The sequence below is a fragment of the Odontesthes bonariensis genome, chromosome 17 (genome assembly GCF_027942865.1).
Source record: "Odontesthes bonariensis isolate fOdoBon6 chromosome 17, fOdoBon6.hap1, whole genome shotgun sequence".
Lineage (NCBI taxonomy): Eukaryota > Metazoa > Chordata > Actinopteri > Atheriniformes > Atherinopsidae > Odontesthes > Odontesthes bonariensis.
Genome location: NC_134522.1, coordinates 23,972,499 through 23,988,433, shown reverse-complemented (window position 1 = coordinate 23,988,433; position 15,935 = coordinate 23,972,499). Strand labels below are relative to the sequence as shown.

The 15,935-nt window shown below is 41.6% G+C and overlaps 1 protein-coding gene across 2 annotated transcripts in view; it reads right to left on the bottom strand.

Annotated features, from left to right (window-relative positions):
- Window positions 1-130: 130 nt before the first annotated feature.
- The window catches only part of zfyve26 (zinc finger, FYVE domain containing 26), a 29,378-nt gene continuing 13,573 nt past the window's right edge, over window positions 131-15,935 (bottom strand). For both annotated transcript variants that reach the window (XM_075448874.1, XM_075448875.1), the window contains exons 21-43: window positions 13,742-14,601; window positions 13,402-13,601; window positions 13,084-13,188; window positions 12,872-12,994; window positions 12,399-12,575; window positions 11,629-11,878; window positions 11,406-11,504; window positions 11,140-11,318; window positions 10,632-10,771; window positions 10,268-10,296; window positions 9,870-10,006; window positions 9,278-9,498; window positions 8,779-8,926; window positions 8,452-8,661; window positions 7,404-7,619; window positions 6,348-6,545; window positions 5,733-5,813; window positions 5,516-5,643; window positions 5,213-5,387; window positions 4,999-5,058; window positions 3,842-4,024; window positions 3,659-3,709; window positions 131-2,446 (exon numbers count right to left, since the gene is read on the bottom strand). In XM_075448874.1, the coding sequence (XP_075304989.1) occupies window positions 2,237-2,446; window positions 3,659-3,709; window positions 3,842-4,024; window positions 4,999-5,058; window positions 5,213-5,387; window positions 5,516-5,643; window positions 5,733-5,813; window positions 6,348-6,545; window positions 7,404-7,619; window positions 8,452-8,661; window positions 8,779-8,926; window positions 9,278-9,498; window positions 9,870-10,006; window positions 10,268-10,296; window positions 10,632-10,771; window positions 11,140-11,318; window positions 11,406-11,504; window positions 11,629-11,878; window positions 12,399-12,575; window positions 12,872-12,994; window positions 13,084-13,188; window positions 13,402-13,601; window positions 13,742-14,601 (4,180 nt within the window). In that variant the 3' untranslated portion in view covers window positions 131-2,236. The remainder of the gene's footprint in view (window positions 2,447-3,658; window positions 3,710-3,841; window positions 4,025-4,998; window positions 5,059-5,212; window positions 5,388-5,515; window positions 5,644-5,732; window positions 5,814-6,347; window positions 6,546-7,403; window positions 7,620-8,451; window positions 8,662-8,778; window positions 8,927-9,277; window positions 9,499-9,869; window positions 10,007-10,267; window positions 10,297-10,631; window positions 10,772-11,139; window positions 11,319-11,405; window positions 11,505-11,628; window positions 11,879-12,398; window positions 12,576-12,871; window positions 12,995-13,083; window positions 13,189-13,401; window positions 13,602-13,741; window positions 14,602-15,935) is intronic.

The following is a 15,935-nucleotide window of genomic DNA, read 5'->3' as shown; positions in this document are numbered from 1 at the left end:
TGTGGGGGGCATATTAGCATATTCATAGTTCCAAAGAAAACATAATTCAGAAACTGATCATTTTAAGCCAAAAAAAATTCTATTCAGCAAACATTTCCTCATAAATGACATTTTTACATGCAAAAAGAAATACACATTAAACTGCATTATTCCGTATTCCTTCTTTTTTTAAATTTTATTTTGTCATTTAATTTTACAAGTGATGGAGAAAACACAATTCAAAATCATGAGTCCCTGCGTCATGTAAGCAGTTACTATAATACATATGTTACAGTTTTATCCCCTAAGTTTTGCTTCAGTATAAAGTGCAGCAGTGATGAGTCACAGCAGTCAAAGTTTAGCAGGATCAGAGGCCATCTCAAGCCTAAATCAGCAAGATTTCTCTTCGATGAGCACCCAGTATAACAGGAACATCCATCGCTGTCACAAGTCGAGTGCAGCAAAGGGACGCAAGGCAAAAGAACGACGCAGTATATCCTCTTGTGCTCCTCCTGACCACGTGACCAAAATACTGAAATACTCGTACATTAAAAAAGGCAGCTTTAGCGATATTAGATGATTGTCATGTTAACAACAAAGCACCTTTTAAGTAAAAATCCCTTCTTTTCAACATTTTTTGACCTTTTTTTTTGTAAGCAAGTTACTGTTAATTCATACAATACAGACAGGTTTGGGTCACATCTCCTACAGGAGCAATGAAAAAAGAGCATGATTTAAAATTAGCAACACCTGGGGAGTTTTCTGGTGTAGTGGGTCCCTTTCTGTATCCTTAAATGCCCTTGAATAATTTAAATAGTTAGATCATAAATCTCATTATTAGAAAGGATTCTACGCTGAAAGCGGGCCACAACATGTTCTGTACAAGTAAAACAGGTAAACTGCTTCATTTTCAATCATAGAAAGACAATACTTTTCTTAAAGGTATGTAACATTCTTGACAGAGGACTATGAAAGACCTTAGGCACTCTCAGAAACAGTAACGACACAGAACTAGGGGACATCTGTCAGAGGCCTTTCAGTTACAGAGATTTTCCCTTTATGCTGAGGTAGGAAACAAACCTGTACCGACACACTTAGGTTGACTGTACCTGTTTACGAAGCAGTGTTCCGTTTCTGGTGCACACAGTAATAGTGGTAGTCACAACTTCCTTCCAAACATAACACGGGTGAGAGAAAATTAGACATTTCCGGAAAAGCACAGCAGTGATTCACAGCTTTAGGACGGCAGGGAGGCAACTCAGACGAAAAGACGAAAACTAATCATCAGAATTCTGAGAGGTTCTCGTCTCAACTTGCTTTTCTAGAACTTTCAGGGTTTTTCAATATAATGACATTGTGGTGAGCCCCATGCTAACTCATGAGCACATACTTTTCATTGGTACAATAAAAGGGGAAAATATATATATATATATATATATATATATATATATATATTTTTTTTTTTTTTAAGTTTTGTGTGCAACAGTAAATTCTACAAGCAATGACTGAGACAGGACAAAGCTATTGTCAGTTATATTTGTATTAAAAGTTCAAATTATCTGCTAGACGAGTTCACATGATGCAAAATGGGACATTTTTTTTGTTGGTTAGTTTTCCTTCTTTGGTTTCAGGGGAACTACAGAGATATTACACAAGAAAATGACCATACAAGGTGTGTAGTGTTACTACTGCATGTGCAAATAAGTCGACAGGAAGCTGAGTGAAGTCCGATAAATTACTTCAAGTGATGTCACTTCAGTCATTGTAGCTTGGACATTAAATATTCAATGTTTTAGAAGTGAGCTTGAAAAATCTTTTGAACACACTTCTCATTTGTTTTTAAATTACCGTACTCAAGATTACGTTAGCTGCTACTAAGACAACATACAAGAACCACCCTGTGGGTTGCTGGCAATATAAATATGACGTAGGTCATATTGTAGCCCTCTTAAGGCAAAATGACTGCATATGCTGGTTAAAAAGTGTATGCTAAAGAGTTAACATGCTCTAGCCACAGATCAGATCTTGCAGAGGGGGCGATGAATGTAAGGATTAATATAATGATTATCAGTTTATTCTACACTTTTTAAAGATTAGAATAAACTGACGGGTGTAGAAAAGGCCATCTATCATTTACATAATTATATCAGTTATTCACCTGTTCTAAAACCCTGAAAGCTTTCTATTGGTACATTGTTTCTGGCTCCTCTTTGTTAAAGTGCCGCCTGAGTGCTCCTTTGTGCTGCCATCTGTGCCTTTACCTTGCACTGGGTCGGCCCTGACGCTGCTGAGGTGACTTGTTATGTTCAGAGAGCCACTGGCGACAGATATTCTGCATTACAGAGTCCTGCGCTCCCTCAGCCACTTGAAGGACGTCCTGGACCAGCGGGCCGGCTCTGGTCGGCTCCAGCTTCACTGCCAGCAGGTACGCTGGCCTCAGCTTACTGCACACCAGGTAGGCTTTGATCTGCAAATAGAGACATAACCACAGTAAGAAGGTGACCAACTATAAAAAGTAGAATAACAGAAAAAATAAAACAATATAACACTAAGCTTCAGTAATTTTTTTTAGGTTCAGCAAAGCTATGTGCCCATACATTTTTCCGAATACATCGAACGACCAGATTTTTCCACATCAATAGAATTTTTCTTGATGTTCCAAGTCGACAATGCCATGATCTAATGGGCTCAGTTTGTGAAAGAGTGGCTCAGAGAGCATGACACATCATTTCCAAACATGGACTGGACACCAGAGCCCTGACCTTAATACCCATTGAGAAGCATTGGGATGTCTCTTTACTCAGGGCTCCAGATCTCCCTTCATGAACACAAATGTTGTGACACTGCATAAAATATCAAAATAATACCCCACTAAATGTGAGCTATAATTAAAGGCGGTTTAATAAAATATATCCGTTTGACTGTTTTGGACAGACAGTGTAGATTTTTCATGTTGTTTAGTCATTCGTTTTTGTCCGTTTTTCAAAATCGTTAAATTCCCGCTTTAAACACGAGGCACTCGTAAAGACAACATCAGGACACAAACTAAATAAGGAATGTACTAATCTGACTGCAGGAGGCACTGAAATGACCACAGGATTCAGTACATCCTACTGAAGTGTAAACAAAGAGCTGCCATTCACAACCTTTACAGGCCAAGTTGTTCACAGAAATGTGAACATGTGTGCAGTTCATTGCCAGAGACACAGATGGGTCAACTAATGAACTTAATAAGATGCAACATGTAATGCAATATATGCATATTTATTTAGTCTTTATTGCATTACTTATATATGTTTTGAAACAAACTGACAGTTCACAGGAATACCAAACAACAAGTGTGTTATAAAGAAAGGGATATGTAATTTTTTTCACTATTTTTCTTTTGTAATAACAGCAAAGTTCTACTTTTCTCTCTGAGATAATTAAATTTAAAGTAAAAGCGCAGTGTGGGTTTTTGTTTAAAAATCTTAAGGTAGATTTCAGTGGCACTCCTTTAGTTTTCAGTCACATCAGTGTCACTCGTGGTAAAGGTTAGTCTGGAGCCCTGCCACTGGGAAATGAACATATGACGAACAGATTCCATGTCTGTGCCATTGTGATTTCTACATATGTAAAAGATGGCCAAAAAAAAAAAGCAGAGGGAAAGTAAATCATGGGGCAGTCAGTAATGCACTACCTTGCTCTCTGTGCTTTTGATCTCCAGAATGAGACTTTCCAGGTTCTTGGCCTAAAGCAAAACAAAAATAACAATGGTCAGCATGTCTGAACACAGGCAACACAGAGCCTAGTCAAGGTTCGTTATAAGGGATATTTAGTTTTTTCTTGGTTGAACATCTTAAGAGATATTTCTGCCACTCACATCGGCCGGTCCCTTATCTGCAATGGAGACACAGCTGAGGATGAGGGCGTCGCAGTCGTTCTTGGTGGCGGTGCCTGATTCGCCCACACATTTGAGCAGCTGGCGCACAGCTCCATACTGCCTCTGTCGGACAAGCCTTTGGCCGGCCCGGACGTAGACAGCCTGAGCGTCCAACTGGAAGTCCTAAAGGAGCGAAAGAGAGATGAGAAGACAGATTCATATTCCTAGATGCCATTTAAAAGATAAAAAAAAAAATATTGAACATATCTAAAACATTGTGGTAAATTTAGGTAATAAAAATAAGTTAATTCTTCTGCCCTTGCAGACGAGACAGAATCTGCATTTTTAAGTCTTTTAAAGGATAAGACCGGTTTTTTGACATTGGGCCCTTGATTTCACATTATAACATGATGTTCTACTCACCCCTGCTTGTTGTTGGTCATTTGGAGCTGTTCCGAAGATATTCGCGAGGCGTCTGCCTGCTCTCTTGAGATATTCGGCCATGAAACGGTTTCCTATGGGCAAGTTTATACAGGCACAAACTATGCTGTTTATAATTTATTAATTACTCTACACTAGCACTGATAACGTGGAGGTGCGTCGCTTACTTAAAAAAATCCGGGTTACTGTAATTTTGAATTTTTGTCGTAAAGTGGGTGTTACTGACGTCATCGTCGTGCTACTGCCACAGACAGCCCACAGACCTGCTGCCTATTTATTCATTCGGCTAAAATTCTAAATTAGTAACCCGGATTTTTTTAAGTAAGCGACGCACCTCCACGTTATCAGTGCTAGTGTACAGTAATTAATAAATTATAAACAGCATAGTTTGTGCCTGTATAAACTTGCCCATAGGAAACCGTTTCATGGCCGAATATCTCAAGAGAGCAGCCAGACGCCTCGCGAATATCTTCGGAACAGCTCCAAATGACCAACAACAAGCAGGGGTGAGTAGAACATCATGTTATAATGTGAAATCAAGGGCCCAATGTCAAAAAAACGGTCTTATCCTTTAAGTTGTCTTCTTTTTATTTTCCAACGCAAACACCTCTTCTGAGGCAAAGGCAATTCATAATTGATGTGCAATATTCTGACACTTCCCATAGCATGCACTAAAGAAGAGGTTGCCTACCTACTCAGCTTATCTATGAACATACCTGTATGACTCTGTAAGCAATGCCAAACCCCTCCTCAATGTTTTTTCCTCCAAGCATCACCTGCAATATCACCAGTAAAAAGAAGCTTATTCTCTAATGAAACTATTCATAAAAACATTTAGAGCGTGACATACCGCACGCATCTCCAATTAAGTGCATTTAAATTAACTCAATCTTTGTGCAGGGAGTTAAGTGACCACAACCAGAACATCACCTTGCAGGCAACCTCAATCCTCATAGGGCTTCCCCCAAACAGTGTTGGCAGTGAACTGGATCCAGAGGACTTTGAGGAAGACATGCTGTTCTGTGGGCTTTTGGAGGATGTCGCAGTGTCACAGCGGTGGAGGAAACGAGTCACCTCCAGCTGGAGCTCAATTGTATTCATGTGCCTGGTAAACGTTTGACAGAAGACATCCGTTCTTTCAGGCAACAAGATCAAAAAGTCACAAAAAGTGAAATGTTGCACAAAAACAAAGGCCTAAAAATGAACTTATACTTTGTATAAAATCAAAATAACCTGGACACATCACTGGATGACATCGTCTTCCTAAAAGAGTTGACTTGTGACTTCCTCCTCACCGCACCCCGACCTTGCTGTTCCTGCAAGTATGTCCTCAGGTGCTCTTTGGCTCTAACCAGCCAGCGCTGTGCAAAGTCAAGTTTACGATCAGTACAAAACACCTTTTGTTTTTTATTTCCTTAAGCTGCATCAATATAGAAATTAAGGGAAATACCTGCTGCTCTCCCAGCTGTAGATATGAAGTCGCTCCATGTGTGTAGAATCGAATGCAGGTCATGGCCGCACGCACGTGATCCTGTCCAGAAGAACAGCGTTTTATATCAGTAAAAAGTAAGTTAAAATCTAAAAAGGTTGGGATCCCAGGCAGCCTTTAATGAAGGGTTTAACCTCCAGGTCTAAAAAGTGACGTCAGTGCCAAAGTTTTAAAGTTGCAGTAACGATGAAAAAGATCCATAAAAAGAGGCAATTACATCATTAAAAACTGTCTCGTGTGGCATCTATTCGCTTTGGTAAATTAAGTGCTCTGTTTTATGAACTCAGTATGAACCATTTATATCCATTTGTGCAGTGAATCCTTCAACATTGGAGAACAGGCATATTTATATTTACCCCATCTTGCACCGTTTGGGATACTACCACTATAAAAGCATGCAGAAGAAGAGTATTGTTCGAAGGATACAGAAGAAGAATAACACAAAGGAAGTTCTGGCTGTAAAGGCTGTTTTACGAATAGAGAGAAGCCTTTCATTTCCTGAATTTTAACCAAATGATTAATTTAAAATGCTCATACAAAGTCTTATATAAAAGAGCAAAGATCAAACGAGACTACCATCATGAATTGCTGGAGATGGTACAGACAGTGATAGTGTCCCCGCCGCTGCAGGAACTGGCAGGAGGCGATGAGATGGCGGCTGCATGCGTCCAGGCTGGGGTCCAGTTTTTCCATTATACCCTGCAGCATGCCAAGATTCCCTCGTTCCAGACTGGGCTGCAACACCCCCTCTAGAAAGACCTCCTCTGGGCAGTCCTGAGACATGGCAGAGTACAAAAACATATGTCAAACTTGGAACAAAAAAAAATGCACGCACACACACACACACACACACACACACATAACATAACATATATATATATATGTACATATAGCCTCACTGATAAGTGGTTTTCTTAAGGCTTCACAGCTGTTTAGTCCCAATCCCTTCGCATTGTGCGTGTGGAAATGCTCTTACTTTCACTATTAAACATAACTGTGAGTTGTACTGTTGTTTAGTTTTCTATTGCACATTTCTTCCTCGAAGACGATGGTTCCCCACTATCCTTCCAGATTTTAATAATGCGTTGGATAGTTCCTAACCTAATTTTCGTAGTTTCAGCAGTCTCCTTAAGACGTTTGCTTGATGCATGCCAATAATTTGACCCTTCTGAAACAGATTAACATCTTTTCCACGATCTTCCGACATAGTTGTTTAAGTAATGAGAAGCTACTCACTGCATCAGTTATGGTTAAATAACTTGATGCCAGATGAAACATAATCATCCGTGCAGTAATTATCCAATGGGAGGCTCTTGTCTATTTGCTTAGTTAAATCCAGGTGGTGACTTCGCCACATGGTCCCTATTCATGGCACTGAGTGAGGCGGTAACCTGTGAAATCTTGGCAACATTAAGGTGCCAAAGTATTTATGAAGCTAAGTCAGATGATCTTAAGACAAACTGTATCACAAAAGAGAACTAATACTTGGTGAGAATTACAGTTTTCATTTTCCCCTTTAATCAAAAATAATTTAAAAGATATACTGGGAGGGTACTTAGTCTCATGTTAAGCATGTTTGGAGAGCTTGTCATCTGAATGCCTTTATCATAAATCCAACAGCCCAATCCTCACCTTGTTGAGGAGATATGTCATGGCCTCTGTCACACAGTCATGACGCATGTAGAAGCTGATTAGTGCCAGGTGAGTGCCGTATGTGTTCAAGTAGTAGAGGCACTCCTGGTGGAGGTTGTTGCTCTGAGTCAGTCCTTCCTGTCGCTCCACAGGACTGACCTCGTTCAGAATGTCCTCCAGCTCTCGCAGGGATGCCAATATGTCTTCACCATAAGACTGACATAAATATGGGAAATAGAGAGTCATGAATTTATATGTGGACCTAAACAAAAAGCATAAACTTCTTGTGTATGTGTGATCTATTAGCTCAACCCATTCAGACCTAAATCTAACCACTAAAACCTTCTCTTTCAGTCTCTGGAGTGGAATCATGAAATAAAATCATTTGAGAGGTTACATTTTCTACTTTTATAATAAATTATTGACTTTCCTTATCTTTATTAACATCTACTTAAAAAAATTGTGGTTTAGTTGTTCTGAAAACTGTAACAGTTTGCAAATGTTGCATCAGGTCAGATCGGGTTAACACAGTTCTCATATTTCTTTCAGTCTAGAAGCTCTAGGCCAAGAGCATCAACACGCTCCACCCATAGTAGAACATAATACCTTCCTCCCAGTGGTTTATGATATGCTGGAGCTTCCTACGGTATCGTGTTTTAGACTTTGGGGTGAAATTATCTTGTACATTCTGTGTGATGAGGGATTCAAGCTGGCATCCGTGCTGTTGTATGCAATTATAAAATTTCTGCTTTTGTATGCTTGCCCCAAGAAGACACCAGAACAAGCTACTTTAAAGGATGATGTATTTGGCAAGTTGAAAGTTATTTTTAAAAGTCCATCCGCAGTTATATATCACTATTTATATTCAAGGATGGTTTGATGCTGATGCAGCACATAAGAAATTAAGGAGATCGTCAATTTGCCCGTATGCAGGATTAATTATAATAACTGAAAAAGGAAAATGATGGTGCCCAGCACACACACACCCTCTGCTTCTGTTTGGACTATAGCAGAGGACAAGGACACCACCAGGACAGCATCCTCCTACCGTGGCCAGAGTGGGCCGGACAGTCAACTCCAGGTGTTGAACAATCTCCTGCAGTAGAGGGGCACCCAGGCTGAGCTGGTTTCGGTCCACTGGAACCCTCAGGCAGCGGCCAAACTTCTCTCTTGCTCCTGAAAGGTTTCCTGCCTTCAGAGACGCCATGGCCCACGCCTGCCACACTCCACCAGGCTCGAGGCCGCTCTTGGTTGACACCTGGCAAAGCAGCCAAACAACCAGAGATGTAATGAAAGTTGTGGGATTGAAATTTGAGGGAGTTGGTCTGAAAATTGAAAATAAATAATAGATAAATAAACGAATAAAACTCCTGACCTCCACTGCCAGCTGGTAGTGTTCTGCTTCAAGCAGCTGATTACGAAGACGTGCGACCGCTGACGTCTCCAGAATGTCATCCAGAGAAGGAATATATTTGTAATTGGCTGCCACTAGAATCTTAAGCACGTCAACTTTGCTGATGTAACTGTGGACATGGAAAAGAAAGAGAGGAGAAAGCAAAACAGTGAAATAAACTGTTTAGAAGACTGATGGAGGAGGACAAGTAGATAGTCAGAGAGCTACTTCTATTACATGTGTATTGTGGTGAGTTAGTACCATGTAGTGACATGTAGGGATGAGTAATGAGTTCATATGTAATCTGGCTGTAAATACTCCTGCATTGTTCAATATCATTTCAGCAACTTTTAGCCACACGACTAAGCATCTTTTATGACCCCAACAAGCGTGACCTGTTTTGTCTCACTCTCACACCATCGAAATGACGTCTGTAAAAACGCAACCACTCAAGTCACAATGACCGAAGGTAGCATCTTACCTGTCACATAAGGCGAGATCCTGGCTGCGGCCGACTTTAACAAACATCATCTTGGCACTGAAGAGCAGCTGCCGCATGATGTCGGTGAGGAGGCAGGCGTCCACCTCCGGGTTGGTCAGTTTACGGGACAGGGAGCGGCAGTGGCTGATGAGCTGGTGACCACAGGCAGTTTGGTCATTGTGCAGAGACAAAATGCCCACGCAGAGGTATGCACTGGGAGCCTGCAGGGAGTTTAGCAAAAGCAAAAGATTATCGTTTATCTTAAAAATACAGAGTGAGTGAATTATACTAAAAAGACAACCAAATGACAGTTTTAGGGATGCTGGACATATAGGCTTCCCATATTCAATCATTTGCTGCGTCCAAATCACAAACTGCTAACTATATAGTTGACTACATAGCGAAATACATACAGTAAATTTGTAGTGCTGACAGAGGTATTGTGCGATTTTATATACACTATATACTTCACAAAAATGCATTGGTTCAGTGATGACGTGTGATTTTGGACACAGTGAGCATTTCCATAGATCCTGGATAATCCATCCTCCATTTTGCCACGGCTTAGTGCAGCAAAACCAAAAATCCAGACCTGCTCGTAGTAGAACTCGCTCCGCAGCAGCTGGTTCTCAGCAGGGTTTGAGCTGAGTTGGAACTGTCGATGGACCACTTCAGGCAGATGCAGCATCCCGTCCAGATTTTCCACCCTGACCATAGGACTTCCAGGCGCTGCACAAAAACAGAGGAGAAGAGAGAGGTGGGTAAAACTGCATCGTCGTAGCTAATATTTATCTGGGAATGGCTGCATTTGGAATATTGCTGGTGCAGGTATGCTTTTATCAGCATGCATTTACTGTCATTTTAAAAGAGATGAAAAATGCTGAATTTAATGACAGACGGGTTTCCGAAACTGTAACGTAGCAAAGAGGAAGTTCTTAAAAGAAACAAACAAATTGGACTTCTTTTTATTTATCTATTTTTCAAATTTACCTTCAGCAAGTTCAAGCTCATTATCAGAACTGCAAATGAGAAAAAAAAGAAAGAAAAACAAGTCAATTTAAATTCACAGAAAAATTACTCATTTTAAAGTCATCAAGAAGCTTCATTGCAATGTTCCCACTGTGGTTCTGCAGTAAAAATTCTTCCTTCTCCGGTTTGATTCAGTTTTTCTAATCTTTCACAAAAATCATCTGTCAAACACTTTGACAGTACAGGACAAGTTGTGAAATAAGCTTATATTATTCCTGTCATAATAATCTATTGTTATAAAGCCTTTTGTACTTGGTCCCCCTTACGATTATAGCACTACTTATTCTCTGACATACAAAAGCCCCTTCCTTAAAGAGGGTCTTACTCCAGGTGAAAGTAGGCATAACACTGGTCACAGGTTCGGACAGGTTCCTCTTCCGGACACCCATCAACAGGCATCTTCTGCTCAGAACAAGCCTGACAAACCAGACGGCCACATCTCCGACAGTGATGCCTCCTGTTGAACTAGAAGACAAAATGCAAAAGATGAATAAGTATCCTTTTATCTTTAAAAAAAGCATAAATATTGGAGTTAACTGTCATATTGCTCAATGTTTTGTTGTACCTTATCGTTCTGATTTTAAACACATAAAAGTGCACAGTTACTCCGCTAGACATTTCTGTGAGGTTACCTTACGAATTCACTTCTATCAGATGAGTCACAACATTTTCTTCCTAAGCCTGTGTAAGAAACATGTCTCTGGTAGGCTCAATGCTCCCTCACATTTTGAGAACAAACCTCAACTCATCCTGGACTTTCACACAAAATATAGCACAATTTGGTAATTCTTTTTTTTAACACTTTTGCGTTTCACGTTATTTTGCTCTCTTACCATGGTGAACCTCTCCCGTCTGCAGACCATGCACACATCATGCTGGGTGTCGGGGACCCAGTCTTTACGGGCCGGGGGTTGATCCGGAGGCTGGAACGAGTGGCGTTTACGTCCCGATGAGCCTCGATCTCTCTCCCTGTCTGTGCTGCTCACAGAGGGGGTGTGTGTAGGGGTGCTGCCTGTAAATCAAACACATTTAAGCAAGCATTCGCGATCCTTAAAAAAAGTATCATATTACTACTTCGAAGCATGTGCACACGTCGTACTTGAGGAAGACGCTGGGGATTCAAGTCGGATGGAAGACTGAGAGCCGCTATCTTGGGCGGAGCACTGCATCAGCACCTCCTGGAGATTGATTACTGAGTCTGGAAGAAAATGTGTAAGATACTTAAACAGAGCAACTCAGTAAGATGTTTCAATCCAAGAACAGACTGAGATTTAGAGAAATAAAACCAGACAGCCGGTATATGTTGTGTACTCAGTACTGACCAGACCGAGACCTTTCTCTGGGAGCACAGGAGAAGTCAAGGGCCTTGCCAGCGTAGCCTGCCAGAAGTTTATCGATGTCCTCAGCACTGAAACCTGCCTCCTGGCCAACCAAAAGGCTCCGCAGGGTTCGTACCGCCACCTCAGCCCAGTCCACCTTAAGATTCATCAACAGCTGCTCGAGCATCAGCAGCGGGTCCGAAAGCAGGTGGAAATAGTCCTGCCTGGCGGCTTGAGGTAGCGTCAGCAACACCTGAAGGAAGAATCATGTTTATTACACCTGAACACATTAAGGGAAGGAGGAATGAGACAAAAGCCTCTCAATGACATTAAGTATCACACAGTGTCACAAAACCAGTGAGGCTTCTTACCATAGAAGTATACAAGACTGAGCATGTCTTTGAGTGGTAAAAAGAGAACTTTACTGACAGGAAATGTAATCATTGGAAGTACTGAACTGTCATGCAAGATAACTTATGTATGCTCCCTTTGCATGGACTCACTTAATATGAAAAAAGCTGATCGCACTAAACAAATCAAAAAACAATCTTATGTGACTTAGAGACCTCAGAGCCCCCCTCTCATATACATTTTGATTATTAACCTTTTAGGATTATTAACCTGATTTTAAGCGTGAGCAATAATTGTTAGTTGATAGTTTTCCTTTTTAAACATCACCTATACAAAAATCCTCACAAATCATAACTGTTTAAATGTTTGTTTTTAACAATTTAAAAAGGAGCATTACGCTTTCCTCTACAAAGAAAACAAACCTTGGAGCCCAGATGAAGGGTATGGATGTGTTGTCGACGTGCTGGAGAAACCTGTCTCTGGAAATGCAGGGTGAGGTAGTCAGCCAGGAAATGGCATGCAGCCAATCCGGGACGGCGATCCAGAGCATGCTCGCAAACATCCAGCGCAACAATAAAATCGGAAATGCCCTCGAGCAGCTAAAAAAAAAACAAGTTAGAGAAAATGGAAATTAAACAGAAGAGAATGACAGAATAAAGCTGATTACCAAGAATTAAAAAACTTAAAGCTGTAGTCAGTATTAGCTAAAAACTAACCATCCATTGAATTTTCTGGACGACAATTACAAGGAAATTGGGTACGTTTGCTCTAAAGCCTTGTAGTCCTACTAATTCAGAGATCAAATCAGTAATCCCTGACAAAATTTCTGAACAACGTTTTAAACATCCTAAAATGGGACTGAATCTAATCCATTAAGAAGCTGAGTGCTCTGGACCTGAAAAGCCTCATCTGTCTGTCCCTTCTCCAGCAGACTGAGCAAATGCTCAGTCTGCAGCTGCAGTCTCAGCTGCTCAGATACAGGATAGAGTTCTACCCACTGTTCACAAAGGGCAAACTCCTGCAAAAAAGGAAAAAAGATTCATCACATCATTGTGTATACTTAATTGTGGTTTTTCGAGAATACGATTGAAAGCCAGCTGTACCCACTTTTGCCTCCAGGATCATAGAGAACACTGACTCTGGGTTTCTTTTAGATTCCGTCCCAAGCTCCTGCCAAGTGGCCCAGGGCAGTGGTGGCTGTAAATCAATCATCTGAGACAGACAGACAACACAAACACTTGTCAAATTATCTGGAAAATCAAATTAGCAAATCAAATACTACTTCATACAAAACATGAATGCTGAATTAAAATAAACAAGCAAGTACTGAAATGACAAAAATTGACAATATAAAATACTGTGAGCAGTGTACAGGTGCTTTGCTGTAGCCTTAAGTACAGATTTATCTCAGGAATAAAGAATTACCTGGCGATAGATGCTCAATTCTTTCCTCTTAAGCTCTAGGTCTGTCTTCAGCGAGGTTTCCGTGTTTGGGTCATTGAGGCAGAACTCAAGCAGCTCCTGACAGGCTGACATAGGCCACCGCTCCAGAGCCTGAAGGGCAACACGGGCTCGCAAGTTAGCATCCTGTATTCGGAACAGCTGACTTATACCTTCATCCCCATCTGAACACAAGACAATCAGATAAACAGCAAATAATTAGTTACATCTTGTGTTATAGAGCTGTGATGCAGAGGTTTGATTGAAGAGGTGGTTTAGATCTCAAGATCTGCTTTTCATTAGGGAGTACTGGCTCATTCCTCACCTTCTAAAGCTGCACAGGCAAGTAAGCGGTCTCTTAGCACCCTCTCCTTGTCGCAGCCTTGCCCATAAAGCTCCAGCAGACTGAGGGCTCGGCACAGGTCTCTGGAGACAAGGGCCTTCTGAAAAGCCTCAGCAGCCACAGCTTGAGCAGCCTCATCCTGAGGCCCAGACAGAAGGAGACTGACAAGTGGTTTGTTGCCACAGATGACCGCCCCAAGTCCAGCAGGGCTTTCCTCCCCCTCGCTTAATGTGGAGCCCAGCAACGGTTCAGCCATGGTGTGAAGGTAAGCCCGCAAAATAGGGAACTCCTTAAGGAGAGTATTAGCTTCTCGAGAAATCTGCTCTCCATCTAAGACGCCGTCTTTACGTCCGCTGCGGAAATATCCCGACCATCCAGAGGGCTGTGTCCGGGCTGTTTCTCCTTTACAGGCACTTAAGCATGCCAGCGTGGCCAACAGAGGGGAGCGAGACTTTAAGAAGGTCAGGGCTGATGCTGTGAGCACAAAGGAATTTGAGGAGGAAGAGGAGGAGGTGGAAGAGAAAGATGATGACTGAGAGGGTGGAGATGTGGAGAGGTTGGTGGGCATAGCAGAGTGGTCCTCCACTGAAGCCTCAGACTCAGAGCTCATATCAGATACGGGCTCTGTGATTCCCAGAGTCGCCATGTAGTCCTGAGCATGCTGTTGGAGCAGGAGAGACAAAGCAGCAACACTGAACGGTCCGTCATCTTTCCTGGCCTGACCGGAGTCCTTTTCATCACCTGGACAGGAAGTCCACACCGGCAGAGTCTCACAGCATCTCTGGACAATCACCTGCTGGACACTCAGCCGCAGACCCTCCTGCTGCAGCAAGGACAAAACTCTGGGGATAAAACAGGGCATAGAAAAGTTGGAGAAGCTGTCACCACAAAGTTTTAGTCTTGTTTTTCCACACTGATGTACACCCACTTTTTCTTGAAAAGCTGAATTGTACTACAAATCTGACTTTTCCAGCCAGAATTTAAGTCAAAGCCTCTACTGTGCGGCACTTTCTGCCATCCATCACCTTTATCCTGTAGGGACTAAAGCCTGGTTTATAGTCGGCAACGCAAGACGTAACGCAAGACCCCCCTTGCGTGCTTGCGTGTGTCACCTCAATTTTCTAAACTTCACGCAAGACGCAAGACGCAAGACGCGAGCAGAGCTATAGAGTAGCCACTCTGGACGCGAGCACAAGCCACTATCTACATCACATCCGACGGCGTGTTCATCTTCCGGTTTCATCCCCTAATAAAAGACCGCTGTTTTCAAACACCAAGGTAGAAAGCGAAGAAGAAGAAGCATGAATCCCATAGACATAATATTATATATAATATATTATGTCTATGATGAATCCACTCGAAGAGAGACTTGCCGAAGAGGTCCTGGCGGTGAATTTCCTTTCATCATAGTAGGCTTGTCATTGAAAAAACCCGCTGCTCCACCTACTGTCCTGGCGGTGAATCGCCACGCAGCACACGCAAGCTCCGGCAAAGCTAAATGAAGCATAAACGTCTCGACCCATAAACACAAGCGCAAGACGCAAGCGCAAGGGCAGTTAAAAGAAGTATAACTCAGCCTTAAGCCTAATAATGTAAACTACTCAAGATAATCATTATTACATCCTTTATTAGATTGACCAACTACATCCAAACAGTACAAATGACCATCAAGTCTCTTACAGTTCAGTTCTAAAACCCTATATTGAAAGGAAACTTCCAGGATTTTTCAACCTGGGCCATATTTCCTCTTATATTTGGGTCTAAAACATTCACAGGACACATACTGAGCAAAAAAGCCTAGACCAGCAAGTGCTTAACAGCTGCAATTTAATAACATGGGTCGATCACAGTGAAGACAAAGTGTTTGTATCTGCAACCGACACGCTCAAATTACTATGACAATTTCAGGAAGCGTGCCAACTGAGATGGACCTTTAGTTTTGTTTAATTTCTTCAGGCCTCGGTGGCAAAAAACGCTTTCAGTGCCTGCATCATTTGCACAGATGTGCATGTTCTGATCAGACATGACCATTTATTTCAGGCAAACATTACTTCAAACCCCTATTGGATTTAAATAGCATAAAAAAAAATATATGCCACCAGCTTTCCAGGAAAAATAAATTGTTTTTTTTTAGTTGATCATTAAAGCTACTTTAAACCAGAACAACATTTTTTTT